At 46.6% G+C, this 25833-nt stretch overlaps 1 protein-coding gene across 1 annotated transcript in view; it reads left to right on the plus strand.

Moving 5' to 3' along the window:
* Positions 1-25833, plus strand: part of SLF1 (SMC5/6 complex localization factor 1) — a 754058-nt gene that overhangs the window by 432079 nt on the left and 296146 nt on the right. Inside the window, exon 12 of the mRNA XM_086960920.1 lies at positions 21600-21747. Within this exon, the coding sequence (XP_086817046.1) occupies positions 21600-21747 (148 nt within the window). The remainder of the gene's footprint in view (positions 1-21599; positions 21748-25833) is intronic.

A 25833-nucleotide genomic window follows, 5' to 3' on the forward strand; every position in this document is an offset into this window, starting at 1 on the left:
ATTTGGAAACGAGAATGACAACTCTCAGCATGTAGTAAAGCATTGCAACTTGTACTTTTTCTTTTTTTTTATTCTTGTTATTAACACATACAACAGAAAAAAAATAATATATTAACCCTTTCGATGCTCATGACGAGCTCAGCTCGTCATGATGCACAGTTGAGCTGTGCTGATGACGAGCTGAGCTCGTCATGAATAAAGTAATAAAGCAATTTCCAGCACAGGGGGGGAAAACGCCTAGCAGCCAAGGTGTTAAACGCATCTAGTGAGGCATCCTCCATTTTACAAATACTAATCAAAAGGTTTTGATAGGGATCAGTGCGAGTCCAGCACTACAGTGACTTCCTTTGCAACTGGGGGAACATAAATATCTCCTCTGTAGGCATTCCAAGCACCCCAGATTTTCCCCCATTTCCGGGGTCTCCCCCTGGCAACATATACCGATCTTTCTCTAAACATGCACCAATCTAAATCCTCCATCCATTTTCCGATCTGGGGGGCCAGACTGGCTCCCCATTGCTGAGCGATGTTGCGTTTGGCGACAGCACATGCCAATGTAACCCATGCCTTCCCGTGTGCAGTAAGATCGGTCAGCTCCCATACATTTAGGAGACAACGGCGTGCCTCCAACCCCAATTCCACTCCCAACACTTCTTGTATCTTATCATGGACTTTGGCCCAGTAACTCCTTATGTCGATACAATCCCATAATATAGGCATGAATGTTCCGGCCTCCCCGCATCCCCTTCGACACTCTCCATTCACAGGCAAACCCATTCGCACCAGTCTAGGTCCTGTAACGTAAGATCGATGAAGGATCTTCAATTGCACTAACCTGAGTCTCATCTGTATTGCAACTACTCTCGGAGAAGACTCAGCCTCCCTCCAGTCCTCATCATCCAAAACTAGGCCATCAGCATCCCATTGTTCCCTGATAATTACAAGTGGGTCCTCAGTATAGTTAATAAGCTTTTTGTAAATCAGGGAAATTGTTTTGGTCGGAGGATGTCCGTCCAGCACTCGGTCCTCCAACGGAGAGGCCTCTGGGGGGTGACTCCATGGGGGATATTGGCCAGCACCGCATGCCTAACGTGCATGTACCGATACCGCTCGCTCTCCTGCAGTTGGTGCTGTTTCTGCAGAGCCTTGAATGTGAGAATCCCGTCCTTCCCCCACATATCCCTGACCTGTGAGATCCCGATGAGATCCCACCTGTCAAAACCTTTTGTCTTCCATAAGCCTCCCAGACACTCTGAATTCCAAAGCGGCTTAACCAAAATTATTTTCCCATCCCATTTAAGAGACCGGGTAGCCTCATGCCACACCTGTACCGCAATTGCCGCCGGCCCAACCAGGGGAAATCGCCCCTTTCTGGCTTAAAGAGCCCTAGTATATTCACTGCCCGGCATCTGTCCACGGTCCATCGCATATCCGGGGTCAAGTGGCGATCCATAGATTGCTTGATTGATCGCCGCTAGTTGGGAGGCACAATAATACTTCTGAATATACGGCAGGCCAATCCACCCATCATACCAGGGTAGCGTAATTTTTGAAAACGCAATCCGTGGTCTACCGTCCCAAAGAAGCTGCCTCTGAAGGGACTCAATGTCCTTAAAATATGAAGGGGATACTGGGTCCAAGGGTTTCTGGAGTGCATATAGGAAGCGGGGAAGGGCCATCATTTTAAACAGGACGGCGCGTCCCAACAGGGAGAGCGGCAATGATTTCCATCTCGCCACATCTCTCCGGAACCTAGCCAGTGGGGGCACCAAATTAGTATCGTACCTTATCTTGGGATCCATTGACACAAATATGCCCAAATATCGGAACCCCACTAACTCCAATTTCACCGGGCAGTTTGCGGGGATAACAGGGGGATCACCGCTTAGAACAAAAAGGACTGACTTTGTCCAGTTAATGGCAAAGCCGGAATACCTCCCGAAAATGGCCAGGACATCCAGAAATACAATCAATGAGTTCCAGGGGGCGGTCAAATACAGCAGGATGTCATCTGCGTAAAGCGATACTTTATCTTCCCATTCCGACGTCCACCTCAACCCCTTAATCGACCTGTCCCATCGACCCGCCACAAGCGGCTCAAGCACCAGTGCAAACAACAGTGGGGAGAGAGGACATCCTTGTCTAGTGCCCCTCCCCAAGGGGAAGTCCGCAGACCTGTGATTATTCACCACCACGCTCGCCAGAGTACCAGAATACAGAAGACTAACCCAATTCACAAACTCCGGTCCAATGCCCATCTTGCCCAAGACTGCAAAGAGATAAGGCCACTCAACTCTATCGAAGGCCATGGTAGCATCCAGTGACAGCAGGATTGCCGGTTCTTGTATTTGTGATGCGCCACCCAGGATCCCATGCAATCTACGTATGTTGAGAGCAGTATTGTGGCGTGGTATAAAGCCGGATTGATCCAGATGGATAAGTGTCGTAATGACTTTTACCGGTCTAGTTGCCAGTCATTTTGCTAACGTTTTTGGTTCAGCGTTTAAGAGTGAGATCGGCCGATAAGAGGAACACTCTACCCTTGGTTTACCTTCCTTGTGTATTACTATAATATTGGCAACTCGCTGATCATATGGAAGCCGACCCTCCTCCCTACTCTCAATCAACATTTCTCTGAGGAAAGTAGCCAGTTTGTAGGCGTTCACTTTATATAGCTCTATCGGGAGCCCGTTCGGGCCAGAGGCGTTCCCGGAATGGACACCTCTGATGGCCTGCGCCACTTCGTCGTTCGTGAAAGGGGAATCCAGGTAGTCCCTGTCCTCATCCGATAGAGTGGGCATTGGGATATCACGTAACATGTCCGTGTTGTCAATCTCAGTGTATCCACCTTCCGCTGTGTACACAGCCTTGTAATAGCTTGCAAATTCTTCCACTATTTGTTGTGGATCTGTTAGTCTACCCGAGCCCACAGTCATTAATTCTGGCACTAGTCGTGACGCCCACTCCCCCTTTTCCAGCTACGCAATCAATTTCCCGGCCTTGTCACCGTGTTCATATATCCTACTCTGAGTATCTGCGTGCTGCATCTTAGCCCTACCTCTAGCCAGACTCCTGTATTCATCTCTGAGGAGTCGAAGGCGATGCATTCCCTCCGAGGTGGCGTCTATTGACACCTCCCTCTCTAAGGCCATCAAATCTGCCTCCACCTTATCAAACTCGGCCCGACTCTTCCTCTTTTTCCCTGAGTTTATCGACAGTACCTCCCCTCTAATGACAGTCTTGTATGCTTCCCACAGGGAGCATTTTGACTCCACCGTGTCCACATTATCCTGGAAGTATCCATCGGTAATTCATACAATCTCCTTCTTAGTGTAAGGGTCCCTCAATCACCAAGCTCTAATTGGGGCAATTCTAGCCACATCCCCCTGACCCAGCTCAACTCCAAGCCAGACCGGCGAGTGATCAGATACTCCTCTAGCCAGATGTCGCACTTCATGAATCCATGCTGCCTGCGACGCCGGCACCAAGACATAATCTATCCTATGTGCGGCTGTGGCGTGCATGTATTGATTTTCACTAGGGTTTTTAATTCTCCACCCATCAACCAATCCAGTGGTTTCTACAAAGTCTGATAACCATCTACGGGACGGCGGCAAAGCCGGGGCAGGGTGTCTATCCAATTCACCATTCATCACTGCGTTAAAATCTCCCCCCACAATCAATATCCCAACAGGCAATGTCACAAAAATTTTACACAGGTCACGAAAGGTGTCAGTCTGTCGGGCCGGTGGGACATATTCAGACAAAAATATGAACGGTTCTCCCCTCCCACAACCCCGAGATCCCAATGTATCTACCTCTATTGACAGCCCACGTGGCCTGGATGGTTAGCGGGAAGGAGTTACTAACTAGTATCCCCACCCCCCTTGATCCAGTGGTGAATCTTGCGTGCGCCACCAGCTTGTATCCCCCTTTGTTTAGTGCCATACAACGCTTAACCATGAGATATGTCTCCTGCAACAACACCACATCAGGCGAGTGTCTCCTAATCAACTGACCAACCATTCCCCTTTTTATCTTATCTTATCTCCTAGCCCATTCACATTCCACCTGAGTGTGGAGATCCCTAATCCCTGTCTACCTGGCCTTCCAGAGCTCTCCCTAGCGGGAGTACTCGGGCTGCGAGCTAATTCCGATCATTCATTCGAACTTGTTGGCATTATCGTGTTATGTAAACTGTTTTTAGGAGTTTTTTAAATTTTGTGTTTTACTTCTTCTTGGGGGCTTTTAAATTCATTATTTAAGAGGGAATTTATCGTAGGCACACTGACACCCCTCCTCACGCTACAGACTTACTTCCCCTGCCTCGCCCAGCCGTTTTTCTCATTCGGTGTAGGCGGCGGTGGGCGCCATCTTTGGTGTGGGCTGGGGCTGCGCTCTAGTCGCGCCGGCCTCCCGCCCTCCCAGACTATTTAGCTGGGTTTTTTCCTGCCGCTCGCTGCCTTCCAGAGCTCTCCCTAGCGGGAGTACTAGGGCTGCGAGCTAAGTCCGATCATTCATTCGAACTTGTTGGCATTATCGTGTTATGTAAACTGTTTTTAGGAGTTTTTTAAATTTTGTGTTTTACTTCTTCTTGGGGGCTTTTAAATTCATTATTTAAGAGGGAATTTATCGTAGGCACACTGACACCCCTCCTCACGCTACAGACTTACTTCCCCTGCCTCGCCCAGCCGTTTTTCTCATTCGTTGTAGGCGGCGGCGGGCGCCATCTTTGGTGTGAGCTGGGGCTGCGCTCTAGTCGCGCCGGCCTCCCGCCCTCCCAGACTATTTAGCTGGGTTTTTTTCCTGCCGCTCGCTGCCTTCCAGAGCTCTCCCTAGCGGGAGTACTAGGGCTGCGAGCTAATTCCGATCATTCATTCGAACTTGTTGGCATTATTGTGTTAAGTAAACTGTTTTTAGGAGTTTTTAAAATGTTGTGTTTTACTTCTTCTTGGGGGCTTTTAAATTCATTATTTAAGAGGGAATTTATCGTAGGCACACTGACACCCCTCCTCACGCTACAGACTTACTTCCCCTGCCTCGCCCAGCCGTTTTTCTCATTCGGTGTAGGCGGCGGCGGGCGCCATCTTTGGTGTGGGCTGGGGCTGCGCTCTAGTCGCGCCGGCCTCCCACCCTCCTCACGCCCTATATAATTGGTACCATGACCAGACGGTGCAGCGGGCTGGCGCAGCGGGCGCGCGCCGAAGCCGCGCCTAAGCCAAGCCCGTCTGCGCCCGTCCGCGACCGGACACGGCCCAGAGCCATAACCCCTGGTCCGCAATTGCGTTACTCTCCCCAGCAACTAACACAGTTGAACCCTGGCTACTCTCATCAATACTGTACCACTCTACCTCTTGTGACCGCAATGGGCGTCATTCCCCCCCCTTGCCCTGGGTGCAGATACCAGCTTCCGCAACCTCGTCTGCCAGGCTCTTTAGCCTCAGACGCCTCTAGTAACACTTTGTCTCATGACTCGGATAACACTTCTTTTCATGGTTACCGAGCAGCGCTTATCAACACGCGCTCCCTTCCATGCCATAGCCTTCTGATCAGCGAGTTTATCCTCGCTTATGACCTTGATTTCCTTTTTGCTACTGAAACCTGGGGAGACGCCGGCTCAGGACCGGACTTCTGCACTGCAACCCCTGAAGGCTATAGTGTAGCCAGGCATGATAGACTTATAGGAAGAGGTGGCGGACTCGCCATTATTTACAAGAACCAGTATCGTACCACATTTGATCCTATACACTCCACTAATTGTGAAGCAGCCACTTTTGCTATCAGCATTAATCATAAACAAGCCCTTAAAGGAATTTTGCTATATCGACCTCCTGGCCCTCGAAGCTCCTTTCTCTCCACTCTTTCCGATTTCAATGACCATATCATAAGTTCTACGGAATATATGATATTGGGAGATTTTAACTTCCATTTGGAAGAGCAGGATAACCACGAAACCACTCAACTTACTGCTGACCTCTTGACTTTAGGACTTCATAAACTGGTAAAGGGAACTACACATCAGGCGGGACATACATTAGACGGTCTGTTCACCAACAACCCTGACATCTCTGTATTGGATACTCTTCCCCTCATGTGGTCAGATCACAGGGCGATTATCTTTGGGATACACACCCGGTTTGCTAGAGAATGCCTAGAACTCTGCTAGAGAACTGTTCTCAGTTGTCACCACTTTGTCCACTCCTTCCACTGGTCCCGGGGTTGAACCCTCTCAGACTTTTTGTAATGCTCTGTCCACCTTTTTTACCACCAAGGTGGCAGACATATACTCATCTTTTGAAGGGGACATAAGGACCAGACCTAGAGTTTGCATTGGGGAAGAACTAACCTCTGATCACGATCACGATCTTCTTCCCTCTTTTGCCCCCATCACGCAAGACCATATCAGCAGACTCATCTCTACTATTAAGTCTGGCTCCCCCTTGGACCCTTGCCCTCCCTCTGTGATGGCTAACCTTAGCCAAGTGATCTCGCGGCCACTTATGGAAATTTGCAACACCGCATTTCAAACTGGTCAATATCCAACCTCATGGAAGAAGGCGGTGATTAAACCTCTTTTGAAAAAACCCTCCCTGGATCCCACAGCTGTGGCCAGCTATAGACCTATTGCTTGTCTCCCCTTTCCTGCCAAAATATGTGAATCTTTGATGAACAAACAACTCTCAGAGTTCGTCGACACTCACCAACTTCTCGACGAAACGCAGTTTGGTTTCAGGAAAGGGCATGGAACTGAGACCGCCTTAATAAAGGCCTCAGATGAGATCAGAGCCATCATGGACCAGGGAGGTGTGGCCGTCCTGATTCTCCTGGATTTGTCTGCAGCCTTTGACACGGTCGACCATGCTATTTTGGTCGACCGTGTCGCAGCCCTGGGGATAAACGGTATGGCCAGGGATCTTATTTCATCTTTCCTGGCCAACCGTACCCAGACAGTGAAGTTGGGTGATTTCTACTCTCCTGTCTCTGCACTCCCTTGTGGAGTCCCATAGGGCTCCTCGCTAAGTCCCACGCTATTTAATATCTACGTAGCGGACTTAGCGAGGGTAATAAAGGCCCATGGATTGCGACTTACATCCTACGCAGATGACACCCAACTGGTCCTGGCAATCCACAAGGAAGGCCCAGTGGTGGCAGTTAACTTCCAAAAGGCCATGCTTGCTGTTAGTACTTGGATGGCCTCCAATTGTCTGAGGCTTAACTCGGACAAGACCGAGATCATGACTTTCGGCAAGCTTTCCCCGGAATGGTCCTCCATCTGGTGGCCTGTCCAGCTGGGTTCTCCACCCGTCCCGGTAGAAAAGGCTAGAAACCTGGGAGTTATTTTTTATAGCAAGTTGTCATTCAGCCTTCACGTCAACAAGGTTGTGTCATCTGCGTTCTTTATTTTAAAGAAAATCAAAAAATTACTGCCTTACCTCCCTACTTCAGCTGGGAAGACCCTGGTTTCCACCCTAGTATTTTCAAAAATTGACTACGGGAACGCCCTCTTTCTAAATACTCAGAAACTTGTCCTATCGAAGCTGCAGTCCATACAGAATGCGGCTGCAAGGATTCTTCTTGGCATCCCCCGTCGCCAGTCCACTACTCCCGCCATTCGTCATCTGCATTGGCTAAAAGTAGAGAGCCGAATTAAATTTAAGGCCCTCTGTATTGCCTGTAAGGCAGTGCATGGCGTCGGACCTAAGTTTCTGACAGAAGCGTTTCAGCTGTACACCCCCAAGAGGCAGCTTAGATCCGCCAACACCTGCCTCCTTCCAGTGCCTCGCACAAGAACTGCTACCTGGGGAGACAGGCGCTTTCTGGTGGCTACACCCAAACTTTGGAATCTATTGCCATTGGCGATTAAAACTGCCCCCAATCTGATGAGCTTTCGTAGGCTCTTAAAAACATGGTTGTTTAACCAGTAAGTTGCTTTCTGATCGTTTTAGCCTCCACATGCGCCGAGACACCTTCGGGTATTTGTATGCGCAATAAAAATCTCTAAAATAAATAAATACCAGAAGACATTATGATAATACATCATTTCTGAATCAACCGGTGACACCCAATGCAAAAGGAAAAAACAAACATTAAAAACAGTGCGTACCCAAAAACAATTCAAAACGTGTAACCCCCAATCCCCCTCCCTGCACCCCTGCATGCAGCTTGCGCTCATCCCCAACTAGCAGTGTGCCTGTCGCCCCCAATCTAGTCTACAGATAACTAAAAGTAGAAAACAGAGGAGGACCCACTAATAGGTCTGCCACCTCCTCCCCCCTCCCAACTCGTCACAGCCGCCCCTGCATTTTAAATTCAAAAAGAACTAGCTAAGCTTGCTGAGCAGGGGAGTCAAATACTTGCCCCCTTCAAACCTACAGCTACATAATACTCATAAAAGCCCTCTATGGCCTCATATTTACAAAGTCAATGTTCATCGGCCTCCGCCTGGTCGCAAGTCCCGGAGCCCGGCGTTTGGGCACTGTCTAGCCAGTCCGCAGCCACTTCAGGGTTATCGAAGAACCAGACCTTTCCGTCGAGTTCCACATGAAGGCGGGCCGGGAACATCATGGCGTATTTAATACCCTTGTCTCTCAATCTCTTTTTGACCGCCAAGAAACCCTGCCGTTGCTTTTGCACCAGTTGGGTGAAATCCGGGAAAAACAAAAGGGTGGCGTTCTCAAATGCCAACGGGGCCGTAGCCCGAGCCATTTGAAGGATCACATCCCTGTCTCGGACTCTGGCTATCATAGGATGGGGGTTTACCCCAGGCCTAGGTCTCCCGCCCGGGACCCTATGCGCACGCTCAACTGTAAAAAAGTTGCTCAGGCCTTTAGGTTTTAGATGGTTGAGAATGAGATTTTCAACGAACAGATCCAGTGTTGGGCTTTCCGATTTCTCCGGCACTCCCAATATGCGTATGTTGTTGCGTCTTGCCTGTCCTTCATAGTCGTCGAGCTTCCGGTCCGTAAGTTCCCTGGACGCCTTAAGATCCCGCACCTCCTGCTGCAGCAAACTGACATCATCAATAAGGCTAGTTGTCTTAACCTCCAGCGATTTGACTTTCTCGCTTGCCTTTGTGAGATCTGCCCTCATCAGTCCCATTTCAATAGTGGCGGTATTCAATTTACTGTCCATAGCCTCCATTTTCTGTCTGAACTCCCGTGATTGCAGCCATGAGATTCGTCAATGTGGGCTCTTTACTCGCAGGATAGACTTCAGAACCCCCGCAGGCCCCCTTTTAGCCTCAATCGTTGACCCCTTAGGTAGGGTATAGCGATCCAATTTATTGGATTGGACCTGTCTGGCCCCCTCGTGGACTTGGTCGGGGATTTATCTGTGTCTGCTCTCGCCGCCATCTTACCTTGATGACCAGTATGCCTTCCCGCGTCCGCCTCCAAAATCGCAGTGTCTTCGCCGACCCCGGTAGCCGGCAACGGGACGTCTCCAATTTACCCATTCTCGCCCCCGTCCAGCCCCATGAGATCACTCCAGGCCTTCACTCAGTCTTTATCTGGACAGGAGAAGTGCCATCCAAGTCCAGGGTCAGACACCCCCGCCATCTCTCCCCCGGCAGTCTATTGTCGTGTGTAGCACAATGACTCAACCACAGACTCTATCAACTCCTCAGGGATGGTTGTGCCTCACCTCACTCCCAAACTCAAGCACTCACCAGGCAGTTCCAGGGACACCAGGATTTGCAATGAAACACAGCGAGTAGCCCCTGGGGACCGCATTATCTCTGCTTCCCACTGTTGCAGGGCACCTCACAAAAGCAGTGGAGTCTGTGCGAATCACTGGGCCCTCGCCGCTCTTCCAACCATGTGGGCCAAATTGCAAGATCTCCCTCCTGTTCACACACGGCTGAAATTTAGTGCACCGTAGGGCTTTTCACATGCCCCGGTGCTGCGCTGGGCCTGCAATCTGTATCTCCAACGAGCCCACCTCCGCCAGTCGGGCCAGTTCCGGGCGACAGTAGCGCGGTATTATTTGCGCGCCGTCTCCCAGCCAACGCTCCCAAGCTGCAGGGTCTCTCAGTGGCCGCAAAGCCCCCGGGGGGCTCGCGGCTAATTTTCATGCTGACCTCCGACCGGACCGACCTCAACCGGCCCCGGAGGCCGATGTTGTTAAACTCTGGGGCGGGCAATACTCCACTCGAGGTCCCGGCTTCACAGTCAGGTAGGCCGCAGTCTTCCGGACGACGTTCCCCAGCCACCAGACTTCAAAGAAAGTCTGGATCTTCACCCACCGGCACCGCTACGGTTCCCCCTCATGGAAGTGGGATTGGGGCTCAGGATATGCATCAGGATGGGGAGTCAGGAGAGGAAGGTCGGCGGAGCCGGTCCTTAAGCGGCCATCTTGGACGCTGGCGCGGCTCCTCCCCAACTTGTACTTTTTAGATACATTTTACTACATAACTTATTATCTTTAGTGTATAGTTCGACATCCAGAAAAACAATTGTCTGGGTGTCATAGTGTGTGGTAAATCTCAAATTTAAATCATTAGATTTCAGATAACTAAAGAAAGATTCTAATTCAAGAACAGTTCTTCTCCATATTAGGAACCAATCATCAATGTAAACTTCCCCAGTCATAAATGCTGTCAATCCAATTTCTGCCCCTGTGACCCCAGATCCACTCCACCTCAAACCAACCCATGAATAGATTGGCAAAAGACAGAGCGAATCTGGAGCCCGAGGCAGTACCGAGTTTTTGTCTGAACCACTTGTTGTCGAATAGAAACACACTATTTTCTAATATTATTTTTGTTCTATCTAGTAATATCACAGTGTGTTCATAATATTCCACTGGACGTTTGTTCAGAAATGATTCCAAGGCTTTCAAGCCTAAATGATGGTGTATATTGGTGTATAAAGATACCACATCTAATGTTGCCAAAATGATGCCTGGCTCCCATGTCAAATCATTCATCAAGTTCAGAGCATGTTTTGTATCCTGTATATGCGATGGCAGGTTTTGAACAAAAGCCCTAAGGAATGTCTCAATATATTGAGAACGTTTTTCTGTTGGGGTCCCAATCCCCGATATAATAGGTCTCCCGGGTGGCTTAGTTATGTATTTATGAATCTTGGGTAAACTGTACATACAAGGTGACCTAGGGTGATCCACTTGCAGATATACATACTCATCATGATTGATCAGACCCTTATCATACCATGTTTTAAGATTCTTATTGATTACACATTTTAAATCTTGGATAGGATTATTATTCAGTTGTTAATGATATAAATCATTATTTAATTGAGAAATGTTTTTCCCATTATAGTCTGACTTATTCAACAACAAAATATTTCCACCTTTGTTTGCCATACGTATTATCGATTGTTGATTGTCACTTAATTCCTTCAAGACCACTCTCTCATCTCTAGTTAACTTATCACATCCTAGGAAGATCCCATTCCTCTGGCTATTCTCAATGATCTTATCTAATTCATGATTCACTGCCTTATAAAAAACGTCAATAGTATTGCCTGAGGATAACTATGGGGTCCATCTTGATTTACTCTTCAGACCCCTCTCTAAACTATAGTCTGTACTTCCAAATCTTCAAGCAACCTAGTCATTGTTAATGGATCATCCTCATTTTCTGTCAAAGATAACAATAATCTAGTATCACATACATCTTGTATTGTCATATTACTAGATTCTGATATCACCTGACAACACTTGGTCTTCATGGGATTAGTTGAGAAAAACTTTTTTAGTTTTAATAACCTCACAAATTTATATAGATCAACGTTAGTATTGTACCAGTTATTTTTAATCATAGGACAGAATCCAAGGCCTCTTTTCAACACCAAAATCATATCTGTGGTCAATTCAACTGCAGACAGATTTATTATTTCAATTTAATTTACATCAAATTCAGTCACATTATTTAATTTTTCCAGGAACGTGTCCTCAGCCCTTATTTAGCATTTTGTTCTTCCTTTTTCCCTAGTCCCTCTCCTTGTCTTGATATTCCTGTGTCTCAACGTCTTGTACCCGTCCCTCGATTGCCTATTTTGATCCGACGAACTTCTTGTAAAAAACTATTCTCATTTACAGTATTTGAGGGACCCTCTCCTGCATCTTCACTTTCGCTGCTCGATACATTGCTGTATGAAGTCTTAATTTCACTCGTTAATGGGGTGTAATTTTTTTTCATGTTTAACAAATCTTTACTCACTAGGTGGTCAAATCTTTTAGCAAATGAAAATATATGACCTGTCCTATAGTCGTTCTCATCGCGCTTAAGTTTCCTTGCTTTTCTGCGCTTAATGCCATCCTGTACTTCAGTCAAAATCCCTTCCAATATAGCATAGTTTTTACTAGTTGATTCAGGCAAATTAAGCTGTCTAATTTCTTCTTCTAAAGTCTCAATCTCTTGTAATAAGTTTGCAATCTTCTCATCTGCATTTTCAATCAAAATGTTAATGAGACTCCTAGAGCTGTCGGTAAGTTCCTTTTCCCATAAACCCAACAGATCCGGTTCTAAATCCTCAAAAGTAGGGACTATTTGTGACCTTAAACCACGAGGTATCCTGTTCAATGTAAGATACTGTTTTAAAGTGGCAGCATCCCACCATTTGTTTAATTCTGCCCTCTTGAGATACTCCAAACGTACAAATTAAGCCGGCCACGTAGGTCGAAAGCCAAGTGTAAGGAAGCCGGGTACCCCGTAGTTAAAAGGGAAACGAAGTTCGCAGACGGGTATGTCCAGAGCTTCCAGGAGGTAGATCCAGTACCCGGACCTCTGACGCCACTCGTTGGCATATACCCGCTGCATTTCCTGCGCCTGAGGCACCTTCCGGAAGCTCTGGACATACCCGTCTGCGAACGTAACTCTGAGTCTTGACATCAGGACCACGTGTCCCATTAGTGTGTGCACAGGACCAGCTCTGCTTCTACTTTTGGTATAGGCCTCCCTACACCACTAACAACAATGGTTGTTTTCCATTGGATTTGTGTCCCCCTGTCCTGTTCTGCACCTCGTGCCTACTGCACGAACATTCAAAACCAGGGATCACACTGCTCAGAGCGCCACTGCTTCCTGTTCTCTTAAACTCAAACCCATTCTCTCTGTGTAAATCATGCACATGTGTGTTTATATTGTACACTCATCAGTAATATACGTGTATATCGAAAATTATGTTTTGTTATAGTTTTTGGATACACCTTCTCCGGGATATTTTTTTTTTAGATTATTGGATTATTGGATACAGGACTCAGGAGTTTTAAACTAGGTGAATATGGTTATTTCAAACTTAGGATTGGCCTAGACATTTAGCCTGTCCAGCATGGAGATGATTTTTTATTGTGTCTTTTGTGTTTGTAGATTTCTGACAATAAGGAAGTCTAACACTTGGATTGACTTAGTGCGTCCAATCAAGATTTGCTTATATCAGGTGATTAGGAATTCTGCTTTTCTTTCTGCTTTCAGTTCTTGGGTATTCACATATAGGTTAGCCTCTTTAATACATTAATTCTACTTTTTGTCACTGGAGTTTCTTCATTTCTTTCTATGGATGGTGGTGGTGTTCTCAACATCTGGAATCATAACCTATTAACTTTGAAAATTACACCTCATAATTGATAGAGCAACAGGTATATTTTATCATGTGGAATGTATACTGTAATTCTGTCCCCCCTCCCCTTTTTGTCTGGGTTTGCAGCCCTGAGGAAGTCATATGTGCACTAATTGGCACAACGAAACATGTGTTGGCTGCTGTTGTTTTAACTGGAGATCTAGGTGCATCTAGAAGAGTTTATCTATTTTCATCGGAATATCGGAATAATGGAATAAAGATTTGGACTTTGATTTGAATACAACTGGAATTACCTGATACTTTATGGACTCTTGAATTTACTCTTAGAGTGCTCGGGGAGGAGTTTTGATTGTATTAATAGTCTTCTTTGGAGGATTAACATAAGATTGAATTGGTAAAGAAATCTTTGTTCCTTTTACTAGAACACCACCGAGATCTTATTGGCTTAGTGTACTTACCCATGACAAATGTTGAGTGCCCTTTAGTTGTACCTGGTTACCAAAATTGTTCAGTAAATATAAATTATCTAGCTATCTTCAAACACTTTCCATGTACCATGTGTGTGTCCCTGAAAGTTCAACCTCAGGCTGCTGGATAATTAAACATAATGATCACAGTAGTGAGGAGGGCAAGCACTTGTGTTTTAAAGCACACAACTTCTGCCCAACCAAAACATGTACTCCTGGCTCTCAAAATCTGGGTGGAGCCAAAGCCCCTCTTTGTTTAAAAAAACGTTATTTGTTGTTTTATAAACAAATAACAACATAAAAATATGCAGCACAGTAACTAACAGTCACACTACCTTAGAATCAAGATCATACTCAAATTTGTTTCATAATAACAATTACAATTGCAAAGCACCACAGAGCAGGCTAGAGATATATCCAAGCACAGACAATTACCGTAGCCAACATGATTTTTCCTCACCTCCACCCCTGTGCTGCCATTCTATAGCTGTGCTTCAGAGTCAGTGGAGTCCACCTCTGAGGCATAACCCCCTTGACCCAATAATTTGTGGCACAACATACCGCAGGCTTTCAAATCAACTAGGGGTTTAACATCTGTGCAGATGTGACCTATTTGAGTTTCTTCTGCCACCAACCATTCAGTGACATCCCAGATTCAAAGACACTCAATGAGAACCCTAACCACCATCAAAGTGAAGGCCACCTGCCTCCTTGCCAGCACTAGCACCCACTGAAGGAACCTGTACATCATTTTGCACTTCCTGGGGTGCACCAAGTTGCTCAGGAGGCAAAGCTGCAGTGTGAACGCACATGTCAGCATGGTGGTCTGGGTCATCCTTTTTATTACCCTTGTTCAGAAGTATTTCACATGCGGGCGGCTTCTTGCCAGGTGCATGAAGTTTGCTTCCCAACCACCCTCCTCATCAGGGACACACAGCAGGGCACACCAGACTGCATGCCTAAAGGTTCATATAAGTGTGAAGATCACTTGAACTGTCTTATACCTAGCGCTAATAATTAGCTGTGCGCCCTTTCTCTACCTGGCTAAAAACCCTTCGTCTAGACCCTTACTTGAAACAGACGTCATTAGCCCAGTCTATATCCGAGAATGGACCCAAGATCTGCTTCCCAAACATTCCGAACTCTCAATAGGCCACTGACCATATCTGTCTGCTGCACCTTGTAAATTCACTAAATAAGGTGTTGCCCTGAACCCGGAGTCAATAGCGTGCATAGTATGGCAGACACAGGTAGCGCCGCTGGATAAGACGTCCATACCGCCATGCCCATATCCAATGTGTCCTCGTAGTGTAAACATTTCCCACCTCCCAGCCTGACTCAAGTCTGCGCCTCCTCAAAGTATAAACTAGACATTGGTAGGTTACAGGTCTCCAACCAACTCAGTTGGTGCGCACCAACTCTATCCCCCATTCATGCATGACACGAAGTACCAGTTATGCCAGAAGCTGTACTGCCAGGGAAAACTTGAGGGGCGGCAGCGGGCATCTCTGTTGCATGCCTTGTTCTATGTCCCACCGCTCTGATCTATATTTTCCCACCTTCACTCATGCACCAGGATCAGTGTATAACTGTTGATTCCAGGCTCAAAATTGTGGCCCTATCCCCATGGCTTCCATCACCTCTAACAAGTACCCCCAGTCCACTGTGACAAATGCCATTTCAGTATCATTTGAGGCCAACACCATCTCCTCATGACTGTCCTCCACTTTATGGAGCACATGTGTAAGGCACTTCAAGTTTAAAGTCATACTGCGGCCAGGAATAAAGCCACTCTGGTCCACATGGATCAGACCAGTCTTCACCGGGCTCAGACAATTGGCTAAGAGTTTACATAATATTTTGATGTCAGAATGTATCATTGTGAGGGGCCGGTTCGAGGCAGGATCCGAGGCCATCCACCCGTCTTAGGTAACAAAAAAATAGGTCGAACACACAAAAGACCTGTCACCCAGGGCTCTAGGCTTATATGAATCTAGAGTCCTGGGTGACAGGTCTTTTGTGTGTTTGATATAAATTGAGAGGAGGGCGACCTGTTCATTTTTCCCTCTACAGTGTTTTATTGTTAGAACAATAAAATAAGGCCTTCGCACATACCAGGCAGAAGTTCCCCTTTCTCTTTAGGTGCTCAGCATTCCTCTAGTAAAGGCTGGGTCAGCACTGCTACGAATCCCTGATAAAATTAATCTGGGAATCCATCTCCTCCTGGAGCCTTGTTCTTAGGTAGCAAGTGCAAGGCAGCTCTAAGCTCCTCTAGCGTAAACTGTGGGTCCATTTCACCCACTGCCACAGCCCCAGCTGAGGAATATTGAGAGTTGAAAGAAAATTCCAAATGTGATCCAAATGATTTACAGTGACTTACCCCCATCCACCCCCTCGAGTGTCGCTGGAATTCTGCCACTACCTCGGTCTGATAAGCCGCCACCATCCTGTCCGGTTCTATTAGGTGAATCACTGGAGGTGGGTCACTCTCCCTCTGAGTGAGCCAAACTAGTAACCCGCCTGACTTGTCACCCTCCCAATGCAAACGTTGCATGTATTGTGTAAGTATATATGCGTCAAGCCTATCCCACTTTTCAGCAATTTTTCTACGGAGCCTCAATTCCCCCTCTGGTGAACCGGGTCGGCCAGGTCTAAACTCTGCACTCCTGCCAGTTCCCCTTCCTCTTTGTGCAGCTCCCACAGGAGCTGCCGGCATACCCCGTAAGTCAGACCCAGACATTACCCCCTCATCACAGCCTTCATGGCATTCCATTCGACTGCACGGGCACCCGAAGACCCCCAATTAGCTGACAAGTACTCTTTCATCACCAGCAACAACACCTCTCCCACCATTACATCTGCCAAGACATCAGATGGGACGTGCCAATTTCAAACCTGATCCTCTGCTCCCCAGGCCATCTTATAAAGTACTAGCGAATGAACAGACAAGAAGCGAGCCAAGTGCAGTATTGCTGGCAAAGACTCAAGTGACATGGCCACTGCCAGCACCCTGTCCATTCTGCTGTACATATGATGTGTAGCTGAATGACAGGTGAAGGCTTTATCTAGTGGTCTACCGGCCCTTCAGACATCAAGCAATCCCAGATTGAGCATCACTTCACGAGGAACCTCCATCATGCAAGGCTTGGTGCCAGCCCTAGGGGGGTTGCCTGTCCCACTCTCCATCCAACATGCAATTAAAATCCCCCAGCCAAAGAAGCGGACCATCAACTTCTGAACTGATCAGTGCTTGATGCCCAAAAAAGAAGTGGGGATCATCAACTTTAGGCGCATACAAATTGTGTAAGGAGACAGTCCTCCCATCAAGCTTACCCTGCAGGAAGACATACCTCACCTCAACGTCAGCCTCCACTTAACTGGGCACAAATGGGGTTCCTGGCGCCAACCAGATCAGTACTCCCCTAGCGTAAGTTGAATAGGAGGAGTGATGCAGCTGCCCCCTCCATTTCTTGGCCACCTTATCAATCTCTGTATCACTGAGGTACACCTCCTAGACAGAAGCAATATTTATCTTACAACGCTTCAGAAAGGGCAGAATCCTATACTTATCCGGAGTTTTAGTCTCAAATCCTGTAAGAAAAAGTTGATGATACCCAATATAGTACAGTACAATACCGTAACAAGTACTACACCACCCAGTATATGCCTTCACCATGGCGCAGAGAGGCAAAGAGTCCTCTGTAATGTATAAAAATCACGAGACAGATGCCTCAGGGCGTGCCAAGGGATAGACTTCCAACACTCCCGCCACTGTCCCAATAAGTCACTGCACAATAAATACACAGGAGGAAAACATTACGATCAAGTTATTTCTTCTGCAGTGAGATTGGTCACCGGCATATGCACGGTGTCATCCTTGTATATTGTGACTCTATGTGAGGCCTGTGGCTCACTCCTCAGCAGTACCCATATAGCACCACCCCCCCAAGCACCTCGGATCTGCTACACTCCAGAAGGATTGAAGGCTCCTCCCACACCTCCAGCCAATCCCATACCTCCTGTGGGTGTTCAAATAAGTGTGCCTTGCCATTTGAGATGACATTCAATTTGGGGGGGTAAAGCAACATGTATGTTAGGTTCATGGAACGCAACCTTTGTTTGACCCCAAGGAATGACTTGTGCATCTCCTCTACTTTCCTTGTGTAATCAGGGAGAATGTCAGCAGCAGGATTGTCAAATCTTGGGATGTCCTGCTCCCTAGCAGCACTGAGGATGAAGTTCCTATCCCTATAATTCAATATTTTAGCCATAAAGGCCCATGGGGGGCCCCCCAAGGTGGTGTCACTAGAGCACGATGCGCTCTTTCGACTACAAAAATTTCTACGAAACCTCACAGCCTCAAATACAGCTTGATCCATTGTTCCAAAAAGCTTTTCACCCAAGGGCCCTCCACTTGCTCAGGAAACTCCAGGATCCGCAGGCTGAAGCGACGGGAACGCCCTCGGCATCCTCCACCTGGGCCTCCAATTCCCTTGTGACTGTTGTCATTTTAGCCATCTGTTGCTTAAGTGGGGACACCTCACACTGGAGGGACTCAGTGTTTTTCTCAGTGTTTGTTACTTTCTCATCCATTTTCCGCAGATCCACCGGAAGCAGATTGACATCTACAGAAACTGTTTCGTTCTTATGTTCCTGCGTTGTGCGCGAGCCATCGATTGCCTCCAACATTTCAATGCGCATTGGCTCCTCTGTTGCCACTGGTGCAGCGGCCTTCAAGTCTGCACTCCCATGCCTAACCATTCTTTATGATGATTGACGGACAGTGGCATACAATGTTATACTATTGGATGATGGTGTCTTTGAATGCATGACCTTGCCAATAATTATGCAGCTCCTGTACCGTACAGTATACCGGAGTGCCTCTGCCGCGCATCAGCAGGGACAGAGCTGTGTGCAGGTCAGATCGCTCAGTCAGTCAGTCAACTGGCTGAACAGTTGCCAATCCTTGTCGTCCACTTTGATACCCAGCGCTGGCCCCCACCCCCAGTCTCCTATTCTAGCTGCTTTCCTGTGCTCTCACCAAGGGTTCATCAATGTATAGCACCTACAGTCAGGCCTCAGAACACAGGACCCCAGCCGTGCCATTCCCCTGGGCGCCTCCTCTCCTGTCACCCAGGCTGGACTTACCTTTGTTCACACCTGCCCTCTGAGGGTCACCAACTTAAGAGCTCACACTGCCCCGTACTGTAGGGCAATCAGTATCTGAGAACCTCCGGGCACCAATCAAGCCACATGTCGACCTCAAGAGTCAAAGACCTTCTATAGTGATGTTCGCATAATTGTCTGGCGACAGCTACGCTGTCAAGCCAGACCATAGAAATGTGTGAAACTTGAAAGGATACAAATGCACTCCAAGGGCAGAGGAAGGAGTTTTGTGTCTGACATACACATGCATAAAGTATATCAGTGTGCAATTCTCTGTAATCCTAAGTTTAGATGAAAGGGATACCTACAGGTTGGTAATGGGAATGAAACTACTTAATAATAGTCAAACAAAGGTAACTATTCTTTGATTTCTTTTTTTTTTTACATGTTTCGGTAATCCTGCTTGTAGATGAAAGGGACACCTACAGGTTTGGTAATGGGAGTGAAACTTCTTATTAATAGCCACGAAAATGTAACTTTATTCTTTGATTTCTTTTTTTCACATGTTCTCTAGTAGGTCAAATAAACAAACAAAGCAGTTGCATCCCGCAAGGGAGTAAGATAATCAAAAATATTTGCAGTATTGAACTTAGGAAAAATCTGTGGTTTATGAAGTTCAATTGTACTATGACAGATATGCATTTCTGAAGGATGGTGACAGGTATACTGGCCTCCCACACATAGAAGTCACTAGTAGCTGTCACTGAATCCATACTTAACCCTGACTTTCTTGTGTAGAAATAATTGAGAAATGTGTTGTTTTCTTAGTTCAACCAGCCCCGACATGCAGGCTTTTTTTTTATACCAATCAGCCTTTTTTTTTTACCATTCATGTTCTCTAGTAGTTCAAATGAACAAACAAAGCAGTTGCATCCCGCAAGGGAGTAACATGATCAAATCAGTGTTGTATAGGCTGCTTGGCTAAATAGATTGACAGCCAGAGGGCTTTCTAAGGACACTGACACCCAATCAATCAATCAGGATTTATGAAGTGCAGCTAATCACCAGATAGGGTATCCGTGTGCCAGCAGGTCCCGGAAGCTTATTCAAACAGCCAGGTCTTGAGGGCCTTTCGGAATTCTGCAAGTTAGGTGATAGTCCATAGTAGTGAAGAAGGCTGTTCCAGGTCTTGGCTTCGATGTGGGAGAAGGAGCGTTCTCCACTTCTGCTTCAGTAGATGCAGGGAATTTGTGCAAGTGAGAGAGAGGCGAGGGAAGTCATCTCAGTGGTTTCTGGAAGTTCACTCGGTGGTTGATGTAGGCGGCCCTTGGTTGTGTAGAACCTTGTGTGTGTGGGTCAGCAACTTGAATTCATATCTCTTCTGTACAGGGAGCCTGTGGAGTTCCCTGAGGTGGGGTGTGTTATGGGTTCGTCAAAGAAGGCAGAGGATGAGTCTGATTGTGCCGTACTGTATATCTGAAGTCTTTGGTGAAGGTGTGCGTTGACCCCTACGTAAAGGGCATTGCTGTAGTCCAGTCGGCTGGTGATGATGGCCTGTGTCACGGTGCGTCTCGTGTATAGGGGTAGCCACTTAAAGATCTTATGTAGCATGCGCTGAGTCAGGAAGCAGGCGGAGGAAATGGTGTTGATCTGTGATTTCATGGTGAACTTGTTGTCAATGATGATTCCGAGGTTTCTGGCGTGGTCGGAGGGAGTGGGTAAGGGTCCTAGATCGATAGCCGCCAGGAGTCGTTCCATGTGTTGTTGCTGTTGCCGAAGATCAATACTTCCGTTTTGTCTGTGTTTAGCTGCAGACAGTTCTTCATCCAGTCGGCGACGCTTGCCATGCGCCTGTGGGAGTTGGTTCTAACGATGGTGGGGTCGTCGGTAACTGAGAGGATGATTTGGGTGTCGTCTGCATAGGAAATTATGTTGAAACCATGGGATCTGACGATGTTGGCCAGCAGGGTCATATTGCTTGTGTCTGAGGGATGAGCCCTTGGGGGCATCGCAAGTGATCTCGATGGGTTTGGAGGTGAAAGGTTGAAGGTGGATCCTCTGGGTTCTTCCGGTGCGGAATGAGGTGATCCATCTGAGCACGTTCCCTTGTATGCCGATGTGGTGGGATGCAGTGTCACTGGCTGCCGACAGGTCGAGAAGGATAAGAGCTGTTGTTTCATCTCAGTCGAGGAGGATTCAGATGTCAAATAGTGACTTTGATCAGGCCGGTTTCGGTGCTGTTATTCTTCAGAAGCCGGATTTGGAGGCGTTGAGTAGCTGGTTCGGCTCTAGGTGTGTCATTAGTTGCTTGATGATCTTTTCTAGGACCGTCTCTGAGAATGGGAGCAGGGATATTGGCCGGTAGCCAAGTGTTTGCCTAGATCCTTGTGACACATATCTGTTAAGCAATTAAAGTCAAATAAAGTTAATTGTATGTTGTCAAGGCCAGTTAATATCATATTCTTTCTACATCTCATTCTAGGTCTTGAAGCATCAAGTATCTTACCTTCTTTGTGGAATTCTTGGAGCTGTCGTAGAATATTGGATTCTTCTTGGCCTTCTCCTTAACAAATATATGGTGCATCATATATCCGTTGATCTCGCAAACTACATCTCAATTTTATGTGATGGTGAGTGTATAGCCATATTCCTATTAATTGTAGGGATGCAAAGTCTTAATTGCACCTGAATGCTTTCAAATCTAATAGTTGCAGTGGAATATTTGCAGTGTTAAGAAAATCTGTGCCTTATGAATTTCAATTGTAATTTGACAGATATGCATTTCTGAAAGATGGTGACGGGTATACTAGCCTCCCACACATAACATTCACTAGTAGCTGTCACTACATCCATACTTCACCCTGACTTTTTTGTGTAGAAATAATTGAGAAATGTGATGTTTCTTAGTTCAATCATCCTCGAAATGCAGGCTCTTTTTTATACCAATCAGCGCTCATTTGTAACAGTAATAATGTAAATGTTATTTAGTATTTACTATTATTTCAAGCTTTATTACAACCAAAAATATTTGACCTCCTTTACTCATCATGCATTTTTGTACTAACATTTCCATATTTAAATGTGTAATAATAGTACCTATTTGAAAATAAATGTAATCATCGTCTATTATACAGGTTTTGTCCTTGCGTTTGATTAATGCTGCCCCTTTAATGGTGTATGAAAAGTGATCGGCTAAATGCAGGAGTTTCAGTGTCAACTTTCTTTGTTGAAGAACAAGATTCCATTCATAGACCTTTTATTTGGTTGCATTTTGTTTTATTTCCGCAGTTCTTTAGCCATTTTTATTAAAATGTAATAATGAACAGAAAAGATACCAGTTTACTACCATTTGGCCTGACGTACTTATGTGCTTTGTGTTTTTGGATGTATTCTGAATTTGCGGCTGAGATATTTTTTCGTTCGAAACTTATTTTGAGTAACTTAGGGCTCGTAGCCTCAGGATTTTGAATTCTTCTAATAGCTTTTATTACTTGTTTGTACAGAGGCCTTTTCTCTTGGACACTTAGTGGAATGTATAAGGTATCTGTGGTGGGTATTGCCGTTTATTAGGTCTCGCCTGAGACAGCGCATGTGGTGTCCCTTGCAATACTTTTGTTCCTTAAAAAAAATCTGAAAAGGGCTTAGAGCCCACCCATTACTTTCTCTTGGTTGGCTTCCTTGTTTCGATAGTGGTAGCTGGTTTCATTATGATTTCATTTTGCTAGTCGCTCCAGGTGGCTTTGGAGGAATTTTTCGTTTCATCCCTCTACATTCGACATACATACACTCAAAGACTGTAGCGTCAAGTCTGTTCTTAATCTTTTTTAGATTCAACACACACACAAACAGCAGCTTTGAAGCCTCATATAGCATCGTGCTCTAGGGAGTTCAAACTGCTTGAGACTCGGACACTTATGAAACATTGCTGTCCCAAATAAAATGTTAGCTGCAGGCCAAATCTCCCCCCACACCTCACTGCTGGCTTTGCCAATGATTGTTACTACCGCTGCCAGGACTTGAAGTGGAAGTCACAGTACAGGCTTAAGCCCCACTGGCCCAGGTTCCTGCCTGTGTTGTTTTTATGTTATGGTATTTTATGTTGTGTGTATGTGTAAACCGCACTCTCACCCACAAGAGTATCTTGGTACAGAGCAGGCAGGTGTGTGTGTGCTTTTCTCTGCCTATGGTAGGTTGGTTTATTGAAAAGTCAGGTCTTAGGCGTGTTGCAGAACTTGAGAGGAGGCTCTAATGTGTAGTGGGAGGCTGCTCCACGCTTTAGGAGTGATTTAAGAGGTTGGCTATCCTGTTCTGGTTCTATGTATGCATGGGATGTGTGGGAGCAGGAGTCATGTCTGGGTGGTTGGTGTACATAGATTGCAACTGTTCAGGTAGGGGGTGCTTACGTTGTGTAGTGCCTTGAATGTGTGTTTGAGGTGTTTGAAATGAGCTTGTTTGTGTATCGGAGCCAGTGGAGCTCCCTGAGGTGTGGTGTGATGGGAGTTCTGTTCGGGAGATTGAAGAAAAATATGGTTGCCTAGTTTTGGATAGATTGTAGTCTTTTAGTGAGTTGCTTAGTGATCCCGTTGTAAAGGGTGTTCCCATAGTCCAACTTGCTAGTCACTAGGATGTGAGCAACAGTTTTTCTAATGTTGCTTAAAAGCCATTTGATGTTCTTCCTCAGCATCTTTCGGTGTGGCAGCAGGATGTAGTGACGCAGTTGACTTATGTAGTCATGTCTAATTTTTCGAGGCTCCTGGCATGGGTGTTGGGTGTGGTCCGCGTTCGGCCGGCTACCATTTTGAGTCCCAAGGTAAGGTGTTCTTGCTGAAGATCACTACTTCTGTCTTGTTGGTGTTGAGCTTGAAACAGTTGGCTTTCATCCATTAGCGACCTAGTTCATAGAGGCGGTGAACTTGTTTTGTGTATTGGAGATCTTGTCTGAGAGGGAGACTATGAGTTGTGTGTTGTCAGCGTAGAAGAGGATGTTGATTTTGTGTTCGCGGATGACATTGCCCAGAGGGATTATGTATATATTGAGGAGGGTGGGTTGGGCGATGAATTTGAGACACTCCACAGCTGAGTTTGTGGGCTTTCTAGGTGCCAGACATGGAGCTTGTGTTCTATCTGTTAAGAAGGAGTAGTTTCAGCAGAGACCGGGTTGCCAGATGCCAGTATTGTACCAGGCGCCTGATTAGGATGTGGTGTGAGATTATGTAAAATTCTGTTGAGAGGTCTGGGAGGATGATGGCTGCAGTGTCCTTTCTGTCAAAGATCATGCGGATGTTGCACAGTGGTTGGGTCTGAATCTGGACTGCACAGCTACGGGGAGCTGGTGGTTGCTGAGGTGGTCGGCGACTCGTTGGCTGATAGGTTTCTGCAAGACAATTACTTGCTACTGCAGGAGGGAGATGGGTCTGTAGTTGGAAAGCATAGCAGGGTAAGCAAATGGTTTCTTTAGCAGGGGAATGACGGTGGCAAGTTTCCAGCTGTCTTGGAATGTAGCTGAGTTGATGGAGGCATTGAGGATGGGTGTTCTTTGCTGATCAATAGGAGTCCTTTGGTGAAGGTATGGTGGGGTCAGATGAGGCCCCCAAGTGGATAGTCTTCATGGTAGCAGGTATTGTGATGGTGGCAACGGAAGGTCATGAGATCAGAATTCTTTATTTGGCTGTGATGAGAAGATGAGGTTCGACTGTGACGGGGTATGGTTGAGAGTCGAAGTTGCTGCATATGGAAGTGATTTTGTTACAGAAGAATTCTGAGAGATTATGCTAAGGTTTTGTGAGGGGGTGAAATAGCTGGAGGTGGCAGGAGGTACAGTGAAATCTTTGATGATGGCAAAGATTTATTTGCTGGTGTTAGTGCTGACTTCGATGTGATCTGCAAGAGCATGCGTTTGGTTTTTCATATCTGCTGGTGGTAGCTTCTTAGGGCTAATTTGAAGATGTCTTTATCTGTGATGTCATCACTTACTCGCCATTTGGGCCAAGATGCTTGCAGTAGCTTTTTGTCAGTCTGAATATCTTGGTGTACCAACTGGTCTGTGGTTGGGCTTTTCTTGAGGTGAGCCAAGCCTGCACATGCAGTGATCCAGCTGTTGAGGTTCTTGAGGGCTTTTGACAAGTTGCTGGTGCGCTCAGGCTAGTAAGCAGAGAGGACATAAGCCCACTTTCCTTCTGTGATGCTTTGCTAGCTACAGCGGTGGGTCTGATGGTCATAGGGAATGAGTATTTTGAAACTGATGAGGGTGTCATCTGTCTGGGTCATGGTTGCTGACTTGTCGTGTGTGAAGTTGCTGATTGAGTAGAAAATCTGGTCCAAGAGGGGAAAACTGCCGTGTGGGTGGGTTCTGTAACATGCTGGGTGAGGCCAAGGTTTCTGAGGTTTTCTAGAAGGCCTGTAGTGTTAGGGTCGGTGCAGCCTTCTAGGTTAAACTTAAGGTCTGCGGGGAGGCCAATATAACTGGCATATTTGGTAAGCCAGTGGGTGTTGAGGATCATGCATGCAAGTTTGGCATGTTATGTGGATGCTATGTGGTCTGTTTGAGTGTGAGGCTGGTTTGTGTGAGTGTGAGCAAGTGGATTGCCTGGTGCTGTTGATGCAGAAGTGGTGAGTGTAGGGTATAGAAGAGTGCATGAGAATTTGCAGGAGGCTCATGTGAACGCGTCTTCCATGTTGAGTGGTTCGGTGTGGCAGCAGTGCAGCAAGTGGCAGCC

This window comes from Lissotriton vulgaris, chromosome 3_1, assembly GCF_964263255.1.
Source record: "Lissotriton vulgaris chromosome 3_1, aLisVul1.2, whole genome shotgun sequence".
NCBI lineage: Eukaryota > Metazoa > Chordata > Amphibia > Caudata > Salamandridae > Lissotriton > Lissotriton vulgaris.